Source organism: Hyla sarda, chromosome 3 (genome assembly GCF_029499605.1).
Source record: "Hyla sarda isolate aHylSar1 chromosome 3, aHylSar1.hap1, whole genome shotgun sequence".
NCBI classification, from domain to species: domain Eukaryota; kingdom Metazoa; phylum Chordata; class Amphibia; order Anura; family Hylidae; genus Hyla; species Hyla sarda.
This window is the reverse complement of record NC_079191.1, coordinates 128,953,512-128,978,813: the sequence shown is the minus strand read 5'-3', so window position 1 is coordinate 128,978,813 and position 25,302 is coordinate 128,953,512. Positions and strand designations below refer to the sequence as shown.

At 42.9% G+C, this 25,302-nt stretch overlaps 1 protein-coding gene across 3 annotated transcripts in view; it reads right to left on the bottom strand.

Moving 5' to 3' along the window:
• Positions 1-942: 942 nt before the first annotated feature.
• The window catches only part of LEKR1 (leucine, glutamate and lysine rich 1), a 230,339-nt gene continuing 205,979 nt past the window's right edge, over positions 943-25,302 (bottom strand). For 2 of the 3 annotated variants that reach the window (XM_056565016.1, XM_056565018.1), the window contains 2 exons: positions 15,386-15,685; positions 943-1,649 (listed from right to left, as the gene is read on the bottom strand). In XM_056565016.1, the coding sequence (XP_056420991.1) occupies positions 1,239-1,649; positions 15,386-15,685 (711 nt within the window). In that variant the 3' untranslated portion in view covers positions 943-1,238. The remainder of the gene's footprint in view (positions 1,650-15,385; positions 15,686-25,302) is intronic. The other variant, XM_056565017.1, reaches the window with a different exon arrangement.

Sequence of the window (25,302 nt, the reverse complement as noted above, 5' to 3'; positions counted from 1 at the left end):
CGTGCTTTCTTTATGCAATTGCTTTTACCACTGGGGGTTGGCTGACTACTAAAGACTCACATGCTCTACACTAAGACTGAATTCCTCAAGGGGTCATGCAGACACATGGCAGGGAGCTGACCCTGTTTTGTATGTATTATTAGCTCTGGCCACTGCAAGAAACGTAGCCAGCCAGCATCTGAACCACCCACTCATGGCCAGCTCCACTCTCTCCCAAGTAGTAAGGTGATTACATGGGGTTGTTACAATGTTTCACCCAAGTAGTATGGCGGGGCCATGTCACAATGGTCAAGGGGGCGGCGAGATTAGCTTTTGCCTTAGGTGACAAAAATCCTTGAACCAGCCTAGTATGTGTATGTGTGTATATATATATATATATATATATATACACATACATACATACATACAGTGGTCTCTCAACAGACGATGGTAATCCGTTCCAAATGAACCATCGTTTGTTGAAACCATAGTTTGTTGAGGGATCCGTGCAATGGAAAGAATAGGAAGTTATACTCACCTGTCCCCGCCGCTCCGGACCGTCACCACTGCCCTGGATGTCACCCTCCATCACTGTCACCACGTCCCCGCTGCTCCGGACATCTCTGCTTCCCCGGGATCCTCGCTCTCCGTGATGACGACGAAGGAGAGGGCCAGTGATGCAGGGGATCCCGAAGAGGACGCTCCGGAGCCCCGAGGACAGGTAAGTGATCATCACCGGACCACACGGGGCACCGTAAACGGCTATCCGGCGGCAGCTGAAGCAGTCTGCGCTGACGGATAGCCGTTTATATGATGGCCCCGACAATCAAAACCATCCCATGTCGATGCTGCCTTCAACATGCGATGGCCTCTAAGAGGCCATCACATGTTTAAATTATCGTAGGTCGGGGGGTCACTATATATATATATATATATATATATATATATATATATATATATATAGATAATATATAAACCCAACACAGTTCATACAGCGGGGTGAATGCTCCCTAAACGTGGCCCGAAGTGATCACATCTATGCAAAAGAATATATATACTATGACGCATGACCCGCACTGAAATAATACTATATCACCCAATGTGAAACGTTCCAGAACTGAACACTATAGTATCATGAAGCAATAATTACATTCTACCTTCTGCACCCTGTTGTTTTCCTGTTATAAAGCCAATTACGTAGTCAGGAAAAACTATTTTCTAAGTTGCTCAGGCATATCTCCTTGTGACCGGAGTCTGTGCTAAGGCTGAGTAGAATTCCTCCTGAGAATTGCGGTTATTTTATGCCGTGTATCAGATAGTGAAGATGTCTTCTCTTTTGGAGGATGGGGGGACTGAAGCATAGGTAAGCTACCTCCACTGCTCTTCCTGAGCTTGTTATAGTTGGGGGCACAGGCAGATCCATATGTTCCGGATAAGCCCAATAGCTTGGTTCCATTACTAGATGGTACAGTTAGAGGAGGCTTCTTCTGTGCACCAGTCATGATGTGAGATGAAGTTGGCTTGTCTGGAGTATATTGCCTTTGTGGTACCGGGAAGCTTCCGCCGCTTCTTTTTATTTCAAGCAGTTGTTGTTTAGCCTGTGTCAAGGCCTCGGTGAGCTCATAGCGTTCTTCACACTCCATGCGCACAGTTTCCTTCAGGAATTCAATCTACAAAGAGGAACTTATTTAGTTAGGCGCAGTATGAGCAGCTGTTACAATAAATGTGTATACATCACTCTACGGCTGTGTTTCCCAACTACGGTGTTTCCAGCTGTTACAAAACTACAACCCCCAGCATGCCCAGACAGCCGAAGGCTGTCTGGGCATGCTGGGAGTTGTAGTTTTGCAACAGCAGGTGGCACACTGATTGGGAAACACTTCTCTAAAGCAATAAAGCCAGGCAAGCAAGTAGGTAGATGGGTAACCTGCACAATACAGCTATTTTGAATTAGGAACAAAGTGGTAACAAATTAAAGAGAATTTACATTGCATGACATTACTTATATGTAATATTAGTAAGAATATTTCAGATTGAACCCTATTAGTAGCACAATGGTTTCTGATTTTTACCTAGAAGGCCATGAAGGACAAAGGAAAGTACATTTATTTTAGGGACAAAGGAACCACCCATAACAAATATCAATTATATAAAAAAAAGTGTCCTTATCCCCTTAACGATGAGCGCCATAAATGTACGTCCTGGTGAGATGGTACTTAACGCACCAGGACATAATTTTACGTCCTAAGCATAACCGCGAGCATCGGAGCGATGCCCGGATCATGCGCGGAAGGTCCCAGCTGCTGATCGCAGCCAGGGACCCGCCCGTAATGGCGGACACCCGCGATCCCGCGGATGTCCGCCATTAACCCCTCTGATGCCGTGGTCAATACAGATCACGGCATCTGCAGCATCGCGGTCACTTAAATGGATGATCAGATCGCCCGCAGCGCTGCCGTGGCAATCCGATCATCCAGCACGGCAGACGGAGTCCCCTATGGGGACTATTAAAGTGTAAATATAAACGTAAAAAAATAAAGTAAAAAAAATTTGAAATACCCCCTCCCCCAATAAAAACTTAAATTATCCCATTTTCCCTATTTCACCCCCAAAAAGTGTTAAAAAAATATTTTATATACATATTTGGTATCGCCGCGTGCGTAAATATCTGAACTATTAAAATAAAATGTTAATGATACCGTACGGTGAATGACGTGAATGTAAAAATAAAAAAAAAGTCCAAAATAGATGCTATTTTATAACATTTTAGTCCCCCAAAAATTTATAAAAAATGGATTAAAAGTTCTATATAAGCAAATATGGTATCAATAAAAAGCACAGATCACGGCACAAAAAATGATTCCTCATACCGCCGCTTATACGGAAAAATGAAAAAGTTATAGGTCTTCAAAATAGGAGGATTTTAAACATACTAATTTGGTTTAAAAGTTTGTGATTTTTTTTAAGCGCAACAGTAATAGAAAAGTACTTTATCATGACTATCATTTTAATCGTATTGACCCAAAGAATAAAGACCACATGTCATTTTTACCGTAAATTGTACGGCGTGAAAACAAAACCTTCCAAAATTAGCAAAATTGCGGTTTTCTTTTTAATTTCACCACACAAATAGTATATTTTTGGTTGCGCCATACATTTAATGGTAAAGTGATTGATGGCATTACAACGGACAACTGGTCGCACAAAAAACAAGCCCTCATACTAGTCTGTGGATGACAGAATAAAAGTGTTATGAAGGCGAGGAGGAAAAAACAAAAATGTTAAAACATTTTTTTTATATAACTGTTTATTTTCATTTAAAAAAAAAACATACAATATCAACATTAAGTGAAATATACAAGATTGGGAAAATAACGCTTTCAATATTTTTGGTCTGCAACACATGTAGAGTAGCTAATTGTCTGCGTCCTTAAGGCCCAAATGGGCTGCGTCCTGCATGGGTTAAGGACCAGGGGTTTTTCCGTTTTTGCACTTTCATTTTTTCCTTCTTACCTTTTAAAAATCATAACACTTTCAATTTTGCACCTAAAAATCCATATTATGGCTTATTTTTTGTGCCACCAATTCTACTTTGTAATGACATCAGTCGTTTTACCCAAAAATCTACGACAAAACAAATAAAAAACCATTGTGCGACAAAATTGAAGAAAAAACGCCATTTTGTAATTTTATGGGGCTTCCGTTTCTACGCAGTAAATTTTTCGGTAAAAATGACACCTTCTCTTAATTCTGTAGGTCGATACAATTAAAATGATACCCTACTTATATAGGTTTGATTTTTTCGTACTTCTGGAAAAAATCATAACTACATGCAGGAAAATATATACATTTAAAATTGTCATCTTCTGACCCCTATAACTTTATTTTTCCACATATGGGGTGGTACGAGGGCTAATTTTTTGCGACGTGATTTGAAGTTTTTAGCGGTATCATTTTTGTATTGATTGGACTTTTTGATCGTGACCAAAAATATGCTATTTTGGACTTTTGAATTTTTTTGCGCGTACGCCATTAATCGTGTGGTTTAATTAACAATATCTTTGTATGATTTCGACATTTCCGTATGCGGCAATATCTGGCAATTCCACATTTTTATTTACACAGTTGTTTTTTTTTTTTTTTAATGGGAAAGGGGGGGGGGGTTGATTCAACCCTGCACACACACTGATCTTTTACATTGATCAATGGTTTCTCATAGGAAACCATTGATCAATGATTCTGCCGCTTGACTGCTCATGCCTGGATCTCAGGCACTGAGCAGTCATTCAGCGATCGGACACCAGAAGGCAGTTAAGGGGACCCTCCTCGTGTCCTACAGCTGTTTGGGATGCCGCGATTTCACCGTGGCGGTCCCGAATAGCTCACTAAGCTAGCTGGGGGTAGTTTAGTTTCACTTTAGACACAGCGATCAACTCTGAACACAGCGTCTAAAGGGTTAATAGCACACGGCACCACAATCAGTGCCACGCACTATTAGCCACGGGTCCCGGCCGTTGTTAGAGGCCAGGCCCAACCCGCTATGACACGGGGGCCACGCTGTAGCCCCACGTTATAGAAAGGGAGCGGACTCAGGGTGTACAGGTATGCCCTTGGTCCTTAAAGGAGTACTCCGCCGCTAAGACATCTTATCCCCTATCCAAAGGATAGGGGATAAGATGTTTGATCACGGGGGTCCCGTGATCTTCCACGCCGCACCCCGTTAGAATCAGCCCCCGGAGCGTGCTCGCTCTGGGCCCGATTACTGGTGATCAAGTGGACGGAGCATAGTGACATCATGTCTCCTCCCCCTCCATAGGCTTGCATTGAGGGGGCGGAGCGTGACGCCACACCGGGGCGGAGCGGTGACGGCACTATGCTCCGTCCCCGTGATCGCCAGTAATCAGATAACGCGGGGCTACGCCGTGGGCTGATTCTAACGGGGTCCGGCGTGGAAGATCACGGGGGTCCCCAGCGGCGGGACCCCCGCGATCAGGCATCTTATCCCCTATCCTTTGGATAGGGGATAAGATGTCTTAGCGCTGGAGTACCCCCTTAACAGGTTACAGAGGTACTCTGTTAAACAGATTTGTAAATTACTTCTATTTAAAAATCTTAATCCTTCCAGTACTTATTAGCTGCTGTATGCTCCACAGGAAGTTGTATTTCTTTCTGGAGTTCTTTTCTTTCCGCTTTCTCTCTGCTGACACCTCTGTCCGTATAAGGAACTTTCCAGAGCAGGAATGGTTTGCTATGGGGATTTGCTCCTGACATGGACAGAGGTATCAGCACTGTGGTCAGACAGAAAAGAATTCCACAAACAAATACAACTTCCTGTGGAGAATAGAGCAGCTGATAAGTACTGGATTAAGGATTAATTTTATTAAATGGAAGTAATTTACAAATATGTTTAACTTTCTGGCACCAGTTGATTTAAAAATAATAACTGGTTTTGCAGCAAAAATTGCAAATACAGTAAATGCTTCCTAAGACTTGAAATCAGACTTTTCTATCACTGTTGGGAAATGTTCTATGGATGTTCTATTGAGACCTATTGGAATCCAAAACTTTAATTTTCTCTTCTAAGCTATTTCTCGGATGTAGACTTGAACTTTGACTTAGAACTGTTTTCTTATGGTTAAAAGAAACCTATCACTAAATTTGGAGAGAGAACCCAAAACCATGATGTGACACTGCTTTGTAATACCCCATTCCCCTGTTAAAATAGTACATTTCACTATACTGAATTAAAACAAGTTATAAAATAAGTTCTATTAATCACTATCCAAGAGACATCTGGGCAGTAATGGCGCAATATGTAGTCACGATGTCCTGGCTGTTAACATATCCACTCTGCCCTGACTGACATCAGTCAGTTTTGTCTTATGGTAAGTAATTTACATAGAACATGCACTTTTTATACATTATTTCCAACAACAAATAAAGTCACTTTGTTTAGAGAACAACATTTAAAAAAAAATATATGCAGATCTTTATTTGAAAACAATTCATAATAACAAGGGTATTAAAAAGAAGGAGCTGATACATCATAAGAAAGCGGCATCACTGGAAATCCGCATTATAGTTGATGACATTCACTAGGGTAATTGTGTATACATATATATATATATATATATATATATATATATATATATATATATTGTGATCAGGTGGCAAGGAAAGGGTGTATTTTCTTCGCTCACCCTGAAGTATCTCTCACCTGCTTCTTAATTAATGAGGCAGGAGGGAAGGGAGGTGTGTATATAAAATGGAGAGTCAGTCTAATCTGTGCTCTTCCTAGGAGACAGCAAGTGGGCTGTTGGTGAGAGACAGAGCCTGCTGAGGAGTACACAGCCCGAGCTATGAGTGGCTCAAAGAGTGACATGAATTGTGAGTAGAAGGTTGCAGGGGACATATGTTTAACCGGCTGAGGGAAGCTCAGCGGTTGTTAGTCAGGACAAGCTGATCTGTTTAGTCAGTGACCAGACGGTCTAGGATTTTGTTTTGTTCCTGCTTTTTGTTTATTTTTTTTCCCTGCAATCTGTCTAATAAAACTGGCAAGGTGCCAGATTTGCATTATATACGTTTGTTTGCTGGTTTATTGAGAAGAAACGCATCCTGTGGCGTAGTCCAAGACGATCCCAGAGTGAATCCCCGAGGACGGTTCCTTACAATATGGTGGAGGATGTGGGCAAACCGTTGCCAAGGGCAACCAACGGATGAGTTGCAGTTGAGGCGTTGCTAGGAGCAACCCCCTGCATGTTGCAAGTCGGATGAGCCCAGCAGAGCAGTTCAAGCACAGTTTGGTGTCTGTGGAGGAGCGTTGCTAGGGGCAACGGATCACGATTTTTTTTCAAGAAATTGGGACAACCTTGAAAGGCCATTGCTGGGAGCAACCGACGTGGGCCACAAGCTGTGGTCGCCAAGACGGAAAAGAGGACCCGTGAGTTACTGGTGGGTGGAATCCCACTACTTGTGGAACTGGATTGCTGCCAGACTGTTTGCAGAATTATGAAAGACGTTATTCCATTCGTGAAGTCCCGACCAGAGTTTGGTAAGACTATTCCAATTGACTTTGAAACGTGTTTTGAGACAGTGAGCCATATAATGGAGGTATGTGCGGAACTTACAGTAGAAATTATTTTGGGTAGAGACTTTCCATATTTCTGGCAGTTGTGGGATGAGGAGAGTGAGCCAGAGAATCTGCACACAAATGTTCCGGAAGGAGTGAGGACTGGGGGGGTCTCTACTGGACTGTGTGAATGGTGCTGTATATTGTGAACCCATGCAGGCTGATAATGTTTTTCTTGAAACACTTATGTTAATGTGTTCTGATGTAAAGAGTTCTATTCCCACCTCTCGCAGGACAAAAGAAAACCTGTGTGAGCTGGAAATAGAAGGTCAAAAGATGATGGTTTTGTTAGATCCAAAATGTGTAATAAGTCTGGTAAAGACCTGCTGCAGAGAGCCAGACCCTGCGGTAATGCCTATACAGGCCGCTAATTGGGGTTATAAAACAGTTAGTGTGTGTATTTCTACTCCCTATGGTACCATAAGTCACAAGGTAGCAATAGAGCCTACCTTAGAGTATGAAGTAGTGCTGGGGAAGGATTTTCTGTTTTTTCAAATATATAAAGCTGGAAGATGACATGAAGATCTTAAAAGAGAGTCTGGAAGCGCAGAACGAAACGCGCTGAAGGTGCCACGTAGCTGCCTTGGTTTTGTTGGGAGCGCAACTCTACGAGCAGGTGGCTGTGCTGGCGGACAATGAACAGTTGAGGAAACAATTGCTGTCTTCGGAAGATACTGTCAGGGACTTGACAGAGTTACTTGACAGTGAGAGGATGAAGTCCGCTAAGCTCCAGTGTAAGCATCGGAACTATGAAAAAAAGGAAGAGGACCAGGAAGTTCTAAAAGAGAGCAGAGACCAAGCTATGGTGGAATTGGCTCAGAAAGGCTTCTGGGGCAGAAGTTACGGGGTACAGGGATGCTTTCTTTGAAGCCCGGTAAAAAGTCCTCTAATGCTAAGATTGAGGCGAAGCCCTGTAAGAAGTCCTCTGAAGCTAGGACTGAGCTGAAATCTGGTGTGAAATCCTCTGAAGGGGAGGCTAAGGAGAAGTCAGGTGGGAAATCCTCTGAACCTGAGCAGACCAAAAATTCTGAAGGTAATGCTGAGTCAGAGAAATCCTCTGAAGCAGAAGCTAAACCAGAGTCAACCTCAAAAGCTGTAAAGAAAATGGCACAACAGCTGTAAAGAAAATGGCACAACTGAAGCTACAGGTGAAGAGAAGAGTAAGCCTGAAGAAGCTGCAGAGAAGAGCCAAACAGTAGTAGAAGCTGATTCTACACAAGAATCTGAAGGAGCCAAAGACTCTGAAGCCAAACCTGAGGATGCTGGTGCCCCTGAAGAGAAAGCTGGAAGGGATGAGGTGAAACCATGTGAGAAATGCACTGAAGTCAAAACTGTGGTGAAACCAGGTGGGAAGTCCTCTAAAGTTGAAACTGAGATGGACCCATGTTGGAGGTCCTCTGAAGCTACAGAGAACAAGACAGTGATTGGTGAAGCCACTGAGGCCGAAAGATTCTCTGAAGCAGAGGCAGAGGTCCGGCAAGCCAGAAGAAGACAAAGGTTAGAAGCATCAGTCCTCTCTCTCCTTAATTTCAAGAACCCTGCCCACACCAGGGTGAAGAACCTGGTACTGGAGAGGTGTGACCGAGAGACTTGTAATTGGTGGCTGGTAAAAGTCCGGAAGAAAGAAGTCAAGGACTTCAGAGACTGTGGGACAAAAGTTGTCCGAGAGAAAGGAAAGGCAGATGGTTTCTGCCTTTCAAATACATGTGCTCCTTCCCGGTGGTCTGAGCAAAGGGGGGGGATATGTGATGAGGTGGCAAGGAAAGGGTGTATTTCCTTGGCTCACCCTGAAGTATCTCTCACCTGCTTCTTAATTAATGAGGCAGGAGGGAAGGGAGGTGTGTATATAAGATGGAGAGTCAGTCTAATCTGGGCTCTTCCTAGGAAACAGCAAGTGGGCTGTAGGGAAGAGACAGAGCCTGCTGAGGAGTACACAGCCCGAGCTATGAGTGGCTCAAAGAGTGACATGAATTGTGAGTAGAAGGTTGCAGGGGACATATGTTTAACAGGCTGAGGAAAGCTCAGCGGTTGTTAGTCAGGACAAGCTGATCTGTTTAGTAAGTGACCAGACGGTCTAGGATTTTGTTTTGTTCCTGCTTTTTGTTTATTTTTTTTCCCTGCAACCTGTCTAATAAAACTGGCAAGGTGCCAGATTTGCATTATAAACGTTTGTTTGCTGGTTTATTGAGAAGAAACGCATCCTGTGGCGTAGTCCAGGACAATCCCAGAGTGAATCCCCGAGGACTGTTCCTTACAATATATATATATACACACACATACATACAAATTGCTAAAGCACAACTGGTCAGCGATGGTGCTCAATTTGCACAATTAATTATCATGATTTTAACTTGGCAGAACCTCACAAAAAGTTTAACGTGCAAGACCAGGATCATAATCTAGTTCCTGTTTCTCTAAGGGTACAAAGGTGCAAAGCAGATCCATGTTGAAATGCCACAAACGTTGTGTCACCCTGGTCCTTCATACCCTACTGTTTAAACGTTGGGTTTTCAATTTTAAAATTGACTATTTCAGTGTTAAAAGTGAAAAACCCAGTGGAAGGCCTGTTTCTGTCTCTGTGCCTGCAAATGTGAAAGGCATCCATGACATGATCATGGAGGACGGCCAAATATCAGCCAAAAGTATTGCTAAATATCTGGGAATATCACTGGAGAAAGTCGTTGCCATTATCCACAACGACTGGGAAATAAGAAAGCTTGCTGTGAAGTGGATCCCAAAACTTATGAGAACAACAAAAGAGGACAAGGCCTGGTAACACACTGCAGGTGAAACAATGGCAAAACTAATGTCTTTAGGCTTTCAAGTAATGCCCCATCCATCCAATTTGCCTGATCTGCCTACCTTTTACCTTCTGTTTATTATAGATTTCCTGTTTTTTCTGAACCTTGGTATAGATAACAATCACATATTAATACATAAGATGATACTTTCTATTTCTTTCTACCATTAGCTAAATAACATTTTACTTGGTATTCCGGGCAAAAACATTTTATCCCCTATCCAAAGCATAGGGGATAAGATGTCTGATCGCATGGGGGCCCGCTGCTGAGACCCCCAGTGATCTCCCTGCAGCACCCGCATTCTATGCGGGTGCTGAATCTCCAGTTTCAGAAACCTTGGGGTTTCCGGGACTGGGGACGTGATGCCACGCCCCGCCCCCTCCATTCATGTCTATGGGAGGGGGCGTGACGGCCATCACGCCCCCTCCCATAGACATGAATGGAGGGGGCATGCATATTAAAATTTTTTTGTATAGATCACAATTCTCATAACTGGGTTTGGTTTCTATCTTTCTTATATAGAGGTTAGCGGTTATGGATATGTTGTACAACTTTACTGCCTAAAATATTTTACAAACAATGGTTCAGCTGGAATTGATTCTTGATGGAAACTTTAAACAACTTCTTACTATTAGAATCTCCTGACCTTTCAATTCCTTGGTTAAAACATTTATTAGGTGTTAACATTTGGACTGCTGTTTCATAAGTCTTTTCTACTGGTTGAACACTAACTGCATACTTATGATGTCTGTATTGATTTACAATTCCACATTGAAAACTGTTTTTATAAAACTTAAAATAAAATAAACTGTTGAAATATGTACCGTATATACTCGAGTATAAGCAGACCCGAGTATAAGCCGAGACCCCTAATTTCAACCCAAAATCCCAGGAAAAGTTATTGACTCGAGTATAAGCCTAGGGTGGGAAATACATCATCCCCCCCTGTCATCATCCAGACCCCCGTCATTAACATCCTCATCATCATCACCGCCTGTCATCATCCAGACCCTCATCATCATCACCTGTCATCATCCCCTTGTCATCATCCCACACATCCCCCCTTCATCATCCCCTTGTCATCATCCCCACGCCCCTTCATCATCCCCTTGTCATCATCCCCACCCCCCTTCATCATCCCCTTGTAATCATCCCACACCCCCCCTTCATCATCCCCTTGTCATCATCCCCACCCCCCTTCATCATCCCACCCCCCCCCCTTCATCATCCTCTTGTCATCATCCGCCCTCAGTGGTCTTCAACCTGCGGACCTCCAGAGGTTTCAAAACTACAACTCCCAGCAAGCCCGGGCAGCCATCGGCTGTCCGGGCTTGCTGGGAGTTGTAGTTTTGAAACCTCCGGAGGTCCGCAGGTTGAAGACCACTGCGGCCTTCCACATCATCCAGCCCCCTCTCACCCCCCTTTAGTTCTGTACAGTACTCACCTCCGCTCGGCGCTGGTCCGGTGCTGCAGGGCTGTCCGGTGAGGAGGTCGTCCGGTGGGATAGTGGTCCCGGGCTGCTATCTTCACCGGGGGCGCCTCTTCTCCGCGCTTCCGGCCCGGAATAGAGGCGTTACCTTGACAATGACGCAGAAGTACGTTGGCAATGAACGTACCTCTGCGTCGTTGTCAAGGCAACGTGACTATTCTGGGGCCGGGCCCGAAGCGCTTAGAAGAGGCCTCCCCGGTGAAGATAGCAGCCCTGAACCACTATCCCACCGGACGACCTCCCCACCGGACAGTCCTGCAGCCCCGGACCAGCGCCGAGCGGAGGTTAGTACTGTACAGAACTAAAGGGGGGTGAGAGGGGGCTGGATGATGTCAAAGGCCGCAGTGGTCTTCAACCTGCGGACCTCCGGAGGTTTCAAAACTACAACTCCCAGCAAGCCCGGACAGCCGATGGCTGCCCGGGCTTGCTGGGAGTTGTAGTTTTGAAACCTCTGGAGGTCCGCAGGTTGAAGACCACTGCGGGTGGAGAGTTCACTCGAGTATAAGCCGAGGGGGGTGTTTTCAGCACGAAAAATCGTGCTGAAAAACTCGGCTTATACTCGAGTATATACGGTAGTCATAATTGTGACTACTACAAAATGATGTCAGCGCCTGATTAACAACACATTTTAAAGCATACAACAGGCTATACGTCAGCTACATTTCATCAACCTGTCAAAACAGGATACAGACGTATAGTCCAAAATGCCCATTTACTTTAATGGGCTGAATTAAGTTGTAGTGTGAATGGGGCCTTAATATTTACTCAGGTTCCTTTTTAAAAATTTTTTTTACATTTAACCCCTTAAGGACTCAGCGTTTTTCCGTTTTTGCATTTTCATTTTTTCCTCATCACCTTCTAAAAATCATAAAGCTTTCCATTTTGCACATAAAATTCCATATGATGGCTTAATTTTTTGCGCCACCAATTCTACTTTGCAGTGACGGCGAAACAGAAACAAAATTAATTGTGCGACAAAATTGAAGAAAAAAAATTTCATTTTGTAACTTTTGGGGGCTTCCGTTTCTACGCAGTGGATTTTTCGATAAAAAAAATACCTTATCTCTATTCTGTAGGTCCATACGGTTAAAATGATCCCCTACTTATATAGGTTGGATATTGTTGTACATAACTACATGCAGGAAAATTTATATGTTTAAAATTGTCATCTTCTGACCCCTATAACTTTTTATTTTTCCGCGTACGGGCCGGTATGAGAGCTCATTTTTTGCGCCGTATTCTGAAGTTTTTATCGGTACCATTTTTGTATTGATCGGACTTTTTGATCACATTTTATTCATTTTTTTATGATATAAAAAGTGACCAAAAATATGCTATTTTGGACTTTGGATTTTATATGCGCGTACGCCATTGATCATGCAGTTTAATTAATGATATATTTTTATAGTTCGAACATTTACGCACACGGCGATACCCCATATGTTTATTTTTATTTACACAGTTTTTTTTTTTATGGGAAAAGGGGGGTGATTCAAACTTTTATTAGGGAAGGGGTTAAATGACCTTTGTTAACTTTTTTTTTTCACTTTTTTTTGCAGTGTTATAGCTCCCATAGGGAGCTATAGCACTGCACACATTTATCTCTTATACTGATCCCTGCAAAGCCATAGCTTTGCATGGATCAGCGAGATAGGGGCTCGATTGCTCAAGCCTGTAGCTCAGGCTTGGAGCAATCAAACCCAGATCGGACGCGACGGAGCAAGATAAGGGGACCTCCGCTCGCGTTCTAGTTGATCGGGACATCGCGATTTTATCGCGATAGTCCCGACTGAGCTGCCAGGAAGCGTTTACTTTCATTTTAATAGGGTTAATAGCACGCGGACAACAATCGGTGCCGTGCGCTATTAGCCCAGGGTCTCGGCTATGAATAGCAGCCCGAACTGACCCGTGTGATGCGTTTTAAACACGGGGACCGGGCGCAGGGTGTACAGGTTCGCCTTGCGTCCTTAAGAGCTTAACCCCTTAACGACGTAGGACGTATATTTACGTCTTCCGCCGGCTCCCGCGAAACGGCCGGGACCCGCAGCTAATACAGGACATCACCGATCGTGGTGATGCCCTGTATTGACCCTTCAGACGCGGTGATCAAAGCTGACCGCCGCGTCTGAAGTGAAAGTATCCCGGCTGCTCAGTCGGGCTGTTCAGGACCGCCGTGGTGAAATCGCGGCGTCCCGAACAGCTTATAGGACATCGGGAGGGCCCTTACCTGTCTCCTCGGTGTCCGATCGACGGATGACTGCTCCGTGCCTGAGATCCAGGCAGGAGCAGTCAAGCGCCGATAACACTGATCACAGGCGTGTTAATACACACCAGTGATCAGCATGAGAGATCAGTGTGTGCAGTGATATAGGTCCCTATGGGACCTATAACACTGCAAAAAAAAAAAGCAAAAAAAAAAATGTGTTAATAAAGGTCATTTAACCCCTTCCCTAATAAAAGTTTGAATCACCCCCCTTTTCCCATAAAAAAAATAAGTGTTAATAAAAAAAAATAAACATATGTGGTATCGCCGCGTGCATAAATATATATATCATTAATTTAACCGCACGGTCAATGGCGTATGTGCAAAAAAATTCCAAAGTCCAAAAAAGCGTATTTTTGGTCACTTTTTATACCATTAAAAAATGAATAAAAAGTGATCAAAAAGTCTGATCAAAACAGAAATCGTACCCATCAGATCCCGGTGCAAAAAATGAGTCCTCATACCGCCCTGTATGTGGAAAAATAAAAAAGTTATAGGGGTCAGAAGATGACATTTTTAAACGTATAAATTTTCCTGCATGTAGTTATGATTTTTTCCAGAAGTACGACAAAATCAAACCTATATAAGTAGGGTATCATTTTAACTGTATAGACTTACAGAATAATGATAAGTTGTCATTTTTACCGAAATATTCACTGCGTAGAAACGGAAGCCCCCAAAAGTTACAAAATGGCGTTTTTTCTTTGATTTTGTCGCACAATGATTGTTTTTTCCGTTTCGCCATAAATTTTTGGGTAAAATGACTCATGTCACAGCAAAAAGCAAAATCTTTATTTTTGAATTTCTTTTTTGTGTTGCCCACAATGCTCTCTGCTGACACCCGATACCCATATCAGTGTATGGCTGGAGGCTGTATGCCTGTGTACTGCCTCACTTCAGTGCTCCGTCCACCACTCCTCCGGTCCGGCCATAGCAGTAAGTCCCTGCGTACACTACCTCATGGTGGCCCCTGCGTTTTTAAAGTAAACGCGGGGCCGCAGAGAGGTAACCAGGGCATCACTGTGTCCCGAAAACATCTTTCGGGACACAGGGATGTCCTTAGGCAGCGGCGGCAGGCGGGCCGGATAAATGTCCTCGGCGGGCCGCATGTGGCCCATGGTCCGTAGTTTGAGGACCCCATGTCTAATAAATAAACATAAATGGGTAAATAAAGCTATTTTACTACCTTTATGTGATGTTTCATCCTTTTTGCTTTTGATACAAACTATTTGTGGGGTTGTTTAAAGTTGGTCCCCATGCTTAAGATGGAATGGATACATCTGTCGCACAGATCAGTATTATATCAGATTCATTAACCATTTAAACTACAGGGTCCTCCAGTAACCCAACTTCCTGTCTTGTGTACATACTGTAACAGACTTCCTGTTCCGGTGTACATTCTAATCAAGAATTCAGATAGCTCTATCTCCCTATGAATTTATTTACCAATATAGTTTCATTTATTAGACAGTTAAAAATAGGTTTCATTGTTAGACAACCCCTTTAAACTTTAAAAAGAGTCTGCGGAAGTTCCACAAACGCCATGGTTCCTTCAAATAGATGATCAGTGGGGCTGTTTAAAGTTTGTCCCCATGCTTAAGATGGAATGCATACATCTGTCGCACATATCCGTATATTATCAGATTCATTAACCATTTAAACTACAGGGTCCTCCAGGACCAACCATGAGGTATGTGGTTTCAGCAGAGATAGGAGAATCGTACCTCTTGCTTGGCTTGGTCCAGGTGGTGCTTCAGTTCTGAACAGTTTAAGTTCAGTTCTTTCAGTTTCTCAGCTTTTGTGTGAATGTCTTTTCTCATTTCTTCCGAAACAGAGATACTGTGGTCTTGTTCTCTTTGTAATCGAAATTCCAGCTCAGAGACTATTTTTTTTAGGTTTGCGACCTCATAATCTTTAGCGTGATCTTTCCCAGTAAGTCTTGCCTGAGCTTCCTGTAATTTCCTTTCCAGCATGTTGACCTCTGTGTGCAGTTCATTGCAAGCTTTGGATATAAGTGCAGGTATCTGTAAGACATTGGAATAATCTTATTGATGACTACCACAGTGGATATGTATATATGTGCAGTCCAACTAAAGGAAAAAATGTGAATGAAGTTCCCAGTGCTGAGGTTTAGGGATGGGTCAGGATGCTGACCTTGTGTGCCTGCAAAATGTAAAAGGGACTTGGAGGTTAATGCACAGTCCATTTTCTCATGGTAACATTCTTTCCCACATATATATCACTGCTTTTCATGTGGAGGTGCAGACCACATAGCACAGAGGACGAAGGAATCTGTACGGCCCTCGCTTCTATTATAGTAGCAATTGATATCTCTTAGGTTATGTGCATATCAGCAGTGATACATTTATACTTATCTTTTTGTTTTTGTACAGCTAAAAACGGACTTAACAAGTGATTTATTATTCTTCCATTTGTCATCCATCTTCTGTCTATTGTGAAATACAAAACTATACATTCAAGGCAGGCATCCATATCTAATTCATATTTAAAATTCTAAATTATTTCCTAATTATGCCCAGATAATATATATTAGGGCTCCAATGCCTTAAGATTTTGGGGAACAGTTTATATCTAAGACTTCATTTACATCACAAGTTGTGCTTCCGAGGCATGGATACGTCAAGAAACCGTGAAAGTGAGATGCCAATGTATCATTTCAATGACTCTAGCGTAGTCAACAGTTCGGGCTGTTTTCTAAAGATATCTGAGCTTTATCTTGGACTAAAAATTGCTGCAAGCCGCACTTCTCAGTCAGAAAAAGTTGTATACGCTTAGGTACTGGCTTGACTACGCTTGGGCCAATGAAATGAATAGGGCGTATGCCTGTCCGAGCCCACATACATCAGCATTTCAGTTTTATGACATCTTTGAGCCTCAGAGGCACTTACAGTGTGAACCTAGCTTTATCTAGTTGTTTTACCTGACGTGCTTGGAAACAAATACAGTATAGTCCAGCTCATTAGTACGGAGTTGCAGATACTGGCAAATAGGTTACAAAGAGATTAAACAAGTTATATTTTAATATAGAATAGAATACCTCCTCCGATTGATATGCAGGGCACTGCTTCTAGAACTGAGCTCTTTATGTCAAACACTTAAAGCAGGGTGGGAGAGAGAAGGGACCCGTGATCTCCCTGCTGCACCCAGCGTTCGTTTAGAGCATCAGGTGCAGTGCCAGAAGCTCGTGACGTCGGCACGCCCGCCTGTGATATCACAACCACACCCCTTCAATGCAAGTCTATGGGAGGGGGCGTGACATTCCCCCTCCCATAGACTTGCATTGAGGGGACGTGGCCGTGACGTCACGAGCCTCTGCCCCGCATCGCCAGTCATTCAGCTTGGAGCAAAGTTTGCTTCGTGCATCGCATGTCTGGAGTGCTACGGCCGAGATCCTTTGGATAGGGGATAAGATGTCTAGGAGCAGAGTACCCCTTTAATCTCCTAGTGACTTATATGCCGGTATCTGCAGCTCTGTGCCCGGCAAAGGGCAGACAGATCCCCTGTAAAGGGGTTCTCTGGAGAAAGAAAAACTGTTTGCAAATGAAATTGTAGTTAACAAAATCAAAATGAAGCAAGACAGTGCAATGACTAACAAGAGGCCGTATAAAACGGACATTTATAAAAGAATATTCTGAGTAATGAATGTAGATGTGGAAAAATGAGCAATGAGTATAAAGAAGGAGTGACACAGTAATGATAATGACAAGACTGATGATTGGATTCTCTAGAGAACGAGATGAATGAAAAGTGTGAACAGGTAAATAGAGAATTGCAGAGCAGCAGTTCATTGGCAGAGTGCAGAGGCTGATTACAAGAGGAGCCAAAAATAAGGTTAGAGATGAGGAAGAGATGGCGGAGCAATCACTTAGACTGCCATCAATCACACGTGTGCTACAATACTACAATTCTGTAATGAATGCATATTGCAAGTATTGTTATTACACATGCCGTGTATTTCAGAAAGCTGCCTAGTATATGGCTAATATAAGGTTCTAATGCAAATTTACTGCCAAAACAGACAGCATTTCCTTTATTGACTGATTTGTGCCCTATTTATGTAAAACTCAATAGCTTCATTACAGCTTCAATATTCTTCCTCCAGATTGGCAGAACATCCAAGTTAAACAGGAATATGGATGCTTGGCATAGGCCATGAAATAGTTTGGTTGTAATTTTACAGTAATCTGGGAAGGCTGTAGGGTTTTGTCCAAATATGGTAGAAATTTTCCGGTGCAGATCTTGGAACAAATGTACAGTAAATGCAGATTTTGCAGCACATTTATCATGGATTGAAGTGGTGAATTCGGCAGTAAAAACGTGCGACTGATCTGCAACAGAATAATCTCTGGATTGGAAATGTTCCTTGCAGAAAAAGTATGCAGCATGCGGATAAGATTCTTGGAGGCAAAATCACCTCTATTGGGCGGGTATTGTCCACAGATAACATACATTTCTGTCCTGTGTGGATCTTTGAATCTGTATTACGGATGTATGTCCTGGCCCCACTGCAGGTCTGATGTCAGTTCAGGTTATCAGACCTGCAGTAAGACAGGGACTTCCCTCCGTAATGTGGGAGCAAAAATGGCCATGAAATATGCTCATGTGGACGTTTAATGGAGAATTATTGTTGCTTTGTGATGGTCTTACACCAAATATACACATTGCTACATGCAACATTTACAGATCATGCTGCTGGATATTGGATTAAAATGTAAGAATTTTTATTGAATTTTTGCAGGATTTTAAAGATTATGGCATCCAGGCAAATAACTGGTATACACTACAACTCTGACCCTTTATTGCCACTACATTTAAAGGGAATGCCTCACCTATGCATTTTCTGTGACCTTTTCAGAGGTCATTCTACAGGGAGGGTTTTGCTGATCTGTGAGCAACAGCTAATCTCTTATCTATACACTGGTGTCACATTTCACTGTACTCCTGTATGTAATGATATGTACAGAACAGGAAGTCTCAGCTTAGTTTTAGGCCTAGTGGCCAGAATGGAAGCTGCAAGCTTTTCGGATTATTTTTTAACTATGGAAAATAAATGAAAGATTAGAGAAAACACAATCACAATATTCTTCTCAAAAAATGGTCACAATAACTTGATTTAAACAATAGGTAATTTTCGGATGACACATTCCCTTTAACAGAAGCCTGTGTAGAATACTTCTGCAGCAGAGACATATCGACCCTGATTTATTATTGTAAACCCAACATGTTTTGTCGGGTTGTGCGCCAGAAATTCTGCCTGCCGCAGAATTCTGTCTCATTGCGTGTCTGTTGGGGAAAGGGGGCGTGGTCACATAAAAGGGGCGTGTTCCCGACATTTCCACAAAAACCCTACTAACATATTTACTAAGGTTTACATAGAAAATGTGGTGGATTTGAGCTGAGGAAAACCAGACAGATCAGAACATGTGTAAAAAAAAAAAATGTAGGGAAAGCTTAGTAAATACTGTGGAAAAAATTGTAGGGAATTAAACCCACAAAGAAACCTATACAGTGGTCCCTCAACATTTGATATTAATTGGTTCCAGGAGAACCATCATATGTTGAAACCATCATATGTCGAGTACATATGTCTATGTGTAAAAATGGTAATTGGTTCTGGGGCCTCAGAACCATTGTTGAATACATATCATATGTTGAATACATATCTCTATGGGAAACTGCTAATTGGTTCTGGGATGACCATTGTATGTGGAGTGTATGGGGAGTGTTTAACAAACCAGGGTGCCTCCAGCTGTTGCACAACTACAACTCCCAGCATGCATGTACAACCATTGACTGTCTGGGCATGCTGGGAGTTATAGTTTTGCAACAGCTGGAGGCACACTGATAGGGAAACATTGATGTATGGGGTGTATAGTGTGTATATGTATTGTATGTGATGTGTGACATCGCATACAGTACTGTACAGTTCTTTAAATACCTTCAGGGGGACAGAATGTCCTCCATTACGATCCTGCCGACTACAGCTCTATAGGAAAGGAAGGGGAGGGCAGCCAGCAGCTCATTGGATGCCTGCAGCAAGTTGTTCCAGGCTATTGGCTATGGCTGCACTGGGGGGGGGGGGGGGGCTTACACGGAGCTCACAGTGGAAGCCTGGACAGCATGTGAGTAACAGGAGGCAGAACGGGGCACATTAAACAACTATCTGTCAGTTGCTGAAGTTGTCAGCGCTGTCAGATAGCTGTTTCTATGATGGCCCCAACACACAGCAGCATCATATGTCGATGCTGCCTTCAACATACGATGGGCTCTGAGAGGCCATCATATGTTGAAATGATCATATGTCGGGGCCATCATAAGTCGGGGGGTCACTGTACTCCACTCAGGGCCATTTTGTTTTTTTACATCAATAGCTCCCATTTCTCATTCCCTCCTTTTTTTGTTCTGAATATTGCTCTAGACTACTGGCTACCAACAGTTTTCTAAGGATAGGTGCCCATTTATATGTAATCTTTGGAGTTTTTGCCAAACTGTCTTTTTTTAAGAATCTGAATTCCACTGAGCAGCGCCAATGACAATCTCCACTCTTCTTCTCTGCTACTCTCCTAGTTATAGGAAATTCTACAGGATGGGATGATGAAAACCCCTTTGCTAGACGGGAGACAGAATTAGAGAAGACCTTTCTAGTTTGTGAATGGAATGGGGTTTTGGGCTTTGGAGAATGGAGATTGGAAGGATTTGAAGCAGTCATGTCTTCTTCTCTGTGACTGGACCGAGGTAGAACAGCTGAAAAAAATAGTTTTTTTTAGTTTTTATACAAACTGTGGCATTGCATGCAGCATATGAAAACAGTGACAATACTGTTCGCCACATCTTTAAGGCAACAAGACAGTTTTTCAAGTACTATGATTTTACATGTTCTCTTTAAAGGGGTAGTCCCCTGTAAACATCTTCTCCCCTATCCAAAGGATAGGGGATAAAATGTTGGCTTGCGGGGGTCCCTCCGCTGCGGCACCCCAGTCAATTGGTGCATGGAGCGAACTCTGCTTCGTGCCCAATGAATAGCGATGCTGGCCGCCCACCGGAGTACCCCTTTACGTCCTGTAAGTTTTAAGATGTGGTACCTATAAATCAGATTTGCTTTTCCAGCACATCCCACAGATGCTCCACCAGATTGAGATCTGGGTAATTTGGAGGCAAAGTCAATACCTTGAATTTTGCATTCCTCAAACCATTCCTGAGCAAATTTAGCAATTTGACAGGAAATCTTATCCTGCTGAAAGAGACCATTGCCATGTCTGAATGTTACAATTTTAATTTAGATGATACATGTAAAAGTATTTGCCAAGTCCAATGGTTTCCTAGCAGAACATTGCAGATAGGATCATTACTGCCTCCGTCTTTTACTAATATTGCATCCTGATGGCATATATTTCCCAGTTAAGAGACGCACATGCACTGAACCATCAATATGATGGAAAAGAAGACATATCAACAGAAAAGGCCACAATTTTCCATTGCGCCATAGTCCAGTTCTTATGCTTAGGGTCCAGTGTAGGCACTTACTCCAGTAGACAGAGGTCTGCAACTACACAACCGCATACACAGCAATCTTCAATGCCCTGTGTTCTGGCACCTTTTTACCATGCATTAATTTTAAACAATTTGTTCTACAGCAGCTCTTTTATGGGATCGGACCACACAGGTTAGCCTGCTGTTTAGGAGATGCTCTGACCCAGGCATCAAGCTATCACAATAAGATCATTACACATGTCCATTTTTTCCTGCCAAACATATCCTATCCTACCTTTTTACTGATGCCATTGTATTATTGACATTGTGTTATTGCCATTATACTGAAAATACAAATAAATACAATATAAATATATTTGAACAAATAAAAATATAAATCTAGACAAATACATGGCAGATGAAGAATTGTCAGGATAATGATGATATTTATGGCAGAATGATCAATCATGATCAGGTTCTATGGTGTGATATTTTCTTGCCTTCACACTGGGCTTATTGTTACAATGACTTAAAAAGGATAAAATCGTGAAGATAATTGGACAGTGTACACAGGCTTTCGGCTGTTTGGACACCAGCAGGTTTTCATCAGGTTTTCTAGTTTGTTTTTGAAGCCAATAAGTGGATTAAAATAAGAGACAGAATATCTGCCCTTTATACTTTCTTACCCTTCATGATACACACCTGGTTTTGGCTTCAAAAAATGAATGGGAAAAAAACCCTGATCAAAACCTCCATGTACAGGCACCCTTTGGAAAGAGCTGAAAATAATTTTAACGCAAGGACGACTCAAGGATCTATTTTTAATGATGACTTTTGGGGGAACGTTTTGCAAGCCCATCATTTCCTCATAGTTCATAAAGAAAATTACAATTACGGTATGTGCACGTTCCAGCCTTTTAGTCTAACTATACAACCAGGGCGGAAAGCCTCCCCGGATCAATTCAAAGCCTAGTGAACTCATTATGTTGTTCTTCAAGGCTTTGACCAGATTAAAGGTGTACAGTGGGGCTCTGATAAGTACTGGAAATAAATATATAATGTAGTGAAGTCATAGGGACAGGAAGCGGAATGGAAGTACTTCAAGCTGAATTCATTGGAATAACAGAATATACACAGATCAGCCATAACATTATATAAGACATAATGTGAATAACATTGACATTATCATTCTATAAGTTATTAAAGTTTTGTGTCACATAAAAAGTACAATGAGCAGTGTGGGTACCAGCAAATGAAGAGAGTACAAAATATCATCGGTCCACTCTCCACAAAAAAGAATTGCTGTAGTAGACATAAGGTGTCAAAGCCAATCAACACAGTGTCAAAAAAAAAACCATAAGAAATAAACACAACCAATAAAGAAATTAAAATACAGCCCAAATCCCAACCTCTGGGAAAGTAATCCGCGTAAGAGAAAGAAGTTTCCAAGTTAATAAAAGGAATGAAAAACACCAGGACTGTGAGGTGACTGGAACATATTTCTTAAATACCACCGCCAATATAGGAGATTTAGAAGCTTTTAGCGATCCCAAGGTACCCCATAAAAGGAAACTGACACCTGTCAGTTCACCTGCACTAAACAAAATACAGAGAGTTATAGTGCTGGTGAAATGGATTAAAATGAGGTATAATTTAGCCAGATACGTAGTCCAGTTTCAGAGATAGAACACTTATTAGCCTTCATTGCTGATATGTTAGTCAGCAGCTTTGCAGCAGCGGCTTTGAGGGACCCGAATGCTTGTCTCCATCTTTTGTGCTCCCATATGCCTGTTCACAGAGCGCTTATATAGGTGAATGGTCCTACATGACTATTCATAAGGTGGGCATATCAGAGCCAGGGCCGTTTGATGGAATTTGGGGGCCCCAAGCAAAATAGACATGGAGGCCCCCCCCCTATATCCCCTCCCCACCTTACGCACGCAAAGCCTACAAAGCCTCAGAAAAGCAAAACTCTCTGTGCCTCTCATATACAGTAATAATACCCCCACATATAATAATTATAACCCGTCCGGTTCCCCCCCACATAATAATAATGCCCTCTGTACTGTGCCCCTCGCATATAATGCCCACTGTGCTGTGCCCCTCACATATAATGCCCACTGTGCTCTGCCCCTCACATATAATGCCCCTGTCATGTTCCCCTCGCATATAATTCCCCATGTCTTTCCCCCTCAGGGGGCATTATATGTGAGGGGCACAGGACAGGGGTTATTATAAGTGAGGGGCACATGTCAGGGGGGCATTATATGTGAGAGGCACATGACAGGGGGACATTATAAGTCAGGGGGCATTATATGGGCACATAATAATTCCCCTGTACTATAGTGCCCGAGCAGCTCTCTCCAACTGTCACCTTTCTCACATGCTGCTCCGTCCTTGCAGTGTGAGCCGTGGGGACGTGATCTCCGGGCGCCGGCGCGATGGTGTGACGTCATCGTGCCTGCCTGCTGTGGATGGCGTCCCCGCGGCTCACACTGCATGAATGGAGCAGCATGTGAGAAAGGTCAGGGAATGGTGGAGCGGGACAGCTGACAGCTCCTGCTCCACCATGCCATAGGACAAGAGGGGCAACAATCTCGGGGGTGGGGAGGCAATAGCCCTGGAACCACCACTGGCCGGAGGTCGAGCGGCTTTAGTCTCTGCCTCCCGTCCCGCTCCAGGCTCTCGCACTGCTGGTTTGGCTGGTCGAACCGGGATAGGGGCAGTAGAACGGCCTGGCAGAACAAGCACCGGCTCTGATCGGCGCCCCAAGCAATTGCTTGGTTTGCCTGTCCTGTAGCGACGGGCCTGATCAGAGCAGAGGGGATGAAGGTAGGGGTGCTGGGTATGTCTTGTCCCACCTCCATTGTGCAAGCAATTAATTTATTAGCAATGAAATATTACCCAGGCTGTCTCCAGAACCGGACCACGGATCAAAGTATGTTATACCTCATTTTAATCCGGTTCACCTGCACTATAACCCTGTGTATTGGGTTTAGTATAAGTGAACAGACTGTTAATTTTGCTTTAAGGTCTTTCAAAAAAAACAGGACATCTGGTGAACTAGCAACGCTGCTATTGCCGCCAAAAACTTATTGATGCATGTGGTGAGCAAAGGCTTACCTTTTTCATCTGAATACACAGAAGGACTGCTGTAGTGTGAATTGCGGAGAAAGGTAATGATGGCCATAATAGAAAGGTGTCAGAACATAAGCTGCACAGGCACAGAATGGACACAGCTGATCCCTATCCATTACCCAAATTGTCTATAATAGGAATGTGAACTGGACCACGGGGCTGTAGGAGGTAACCTGGTCTGATAAATTATGTTTCCTATTAAATCATGTAGACAGCCAGATACATGTGGGTCATTTACTCGGGAAAGAGATGACACCAGGTCTGATCAATTGAGGCTCTATCTTTTAACTTACATGACTTAAAGGACCTGCTACTAATGCATTGGGCCAGATACCACAGGACACCTTCAGAGATTTTATAGAGACAATGCCTCAATGGGTCAGAGCTATTTAATGAACAAGAGAAGAACCTACATAAGATTAGGTTTCTAATGTTATGGTTGCAAACCTAAGTGAGAAGATTAAAAAAAATGCTACAATAGATAAAACACCTTAAGGTATTCCAGTTATTAGTGCCTGGAATTATTGTCTGTATTAAATGGCATTGGGAAATCTATGTATGAACTCTGCAAACTAATATTACCATTCTCCTTCATATGAACTAAATATAGAGGTGAGTTATAAAGTCTCGCCAGCTTTTCCTCTTTTGAAGAATTTGATCCGAAACTAATCAAATGAAGGCTGTCAGGCACTAAGAGCTAGGTCAAGAGTCTTCAAGTGGTGCCATAAAGGCCATCACATGTCCTCAGGTCAGTAGAGGCACAGGTACTGACTATAATAGCAGAGATCACACTTGCATACAAAATGATTGACCCTGTTCAATAAGGGAACTGCCTTCTGCTTGACCACAACATGCAGTTAATAAGAAACAGAACCCAGTGACATATTAAAAGGAAATATACAAACTCACGAGTAACCTTCTAAATCTTTGTCCCAAATGAGTCACAGCCAAAGGCAGATATTGCGGAACAGCAGCCATACATTAAAAGAACAAGACTTACAATATGGACAGT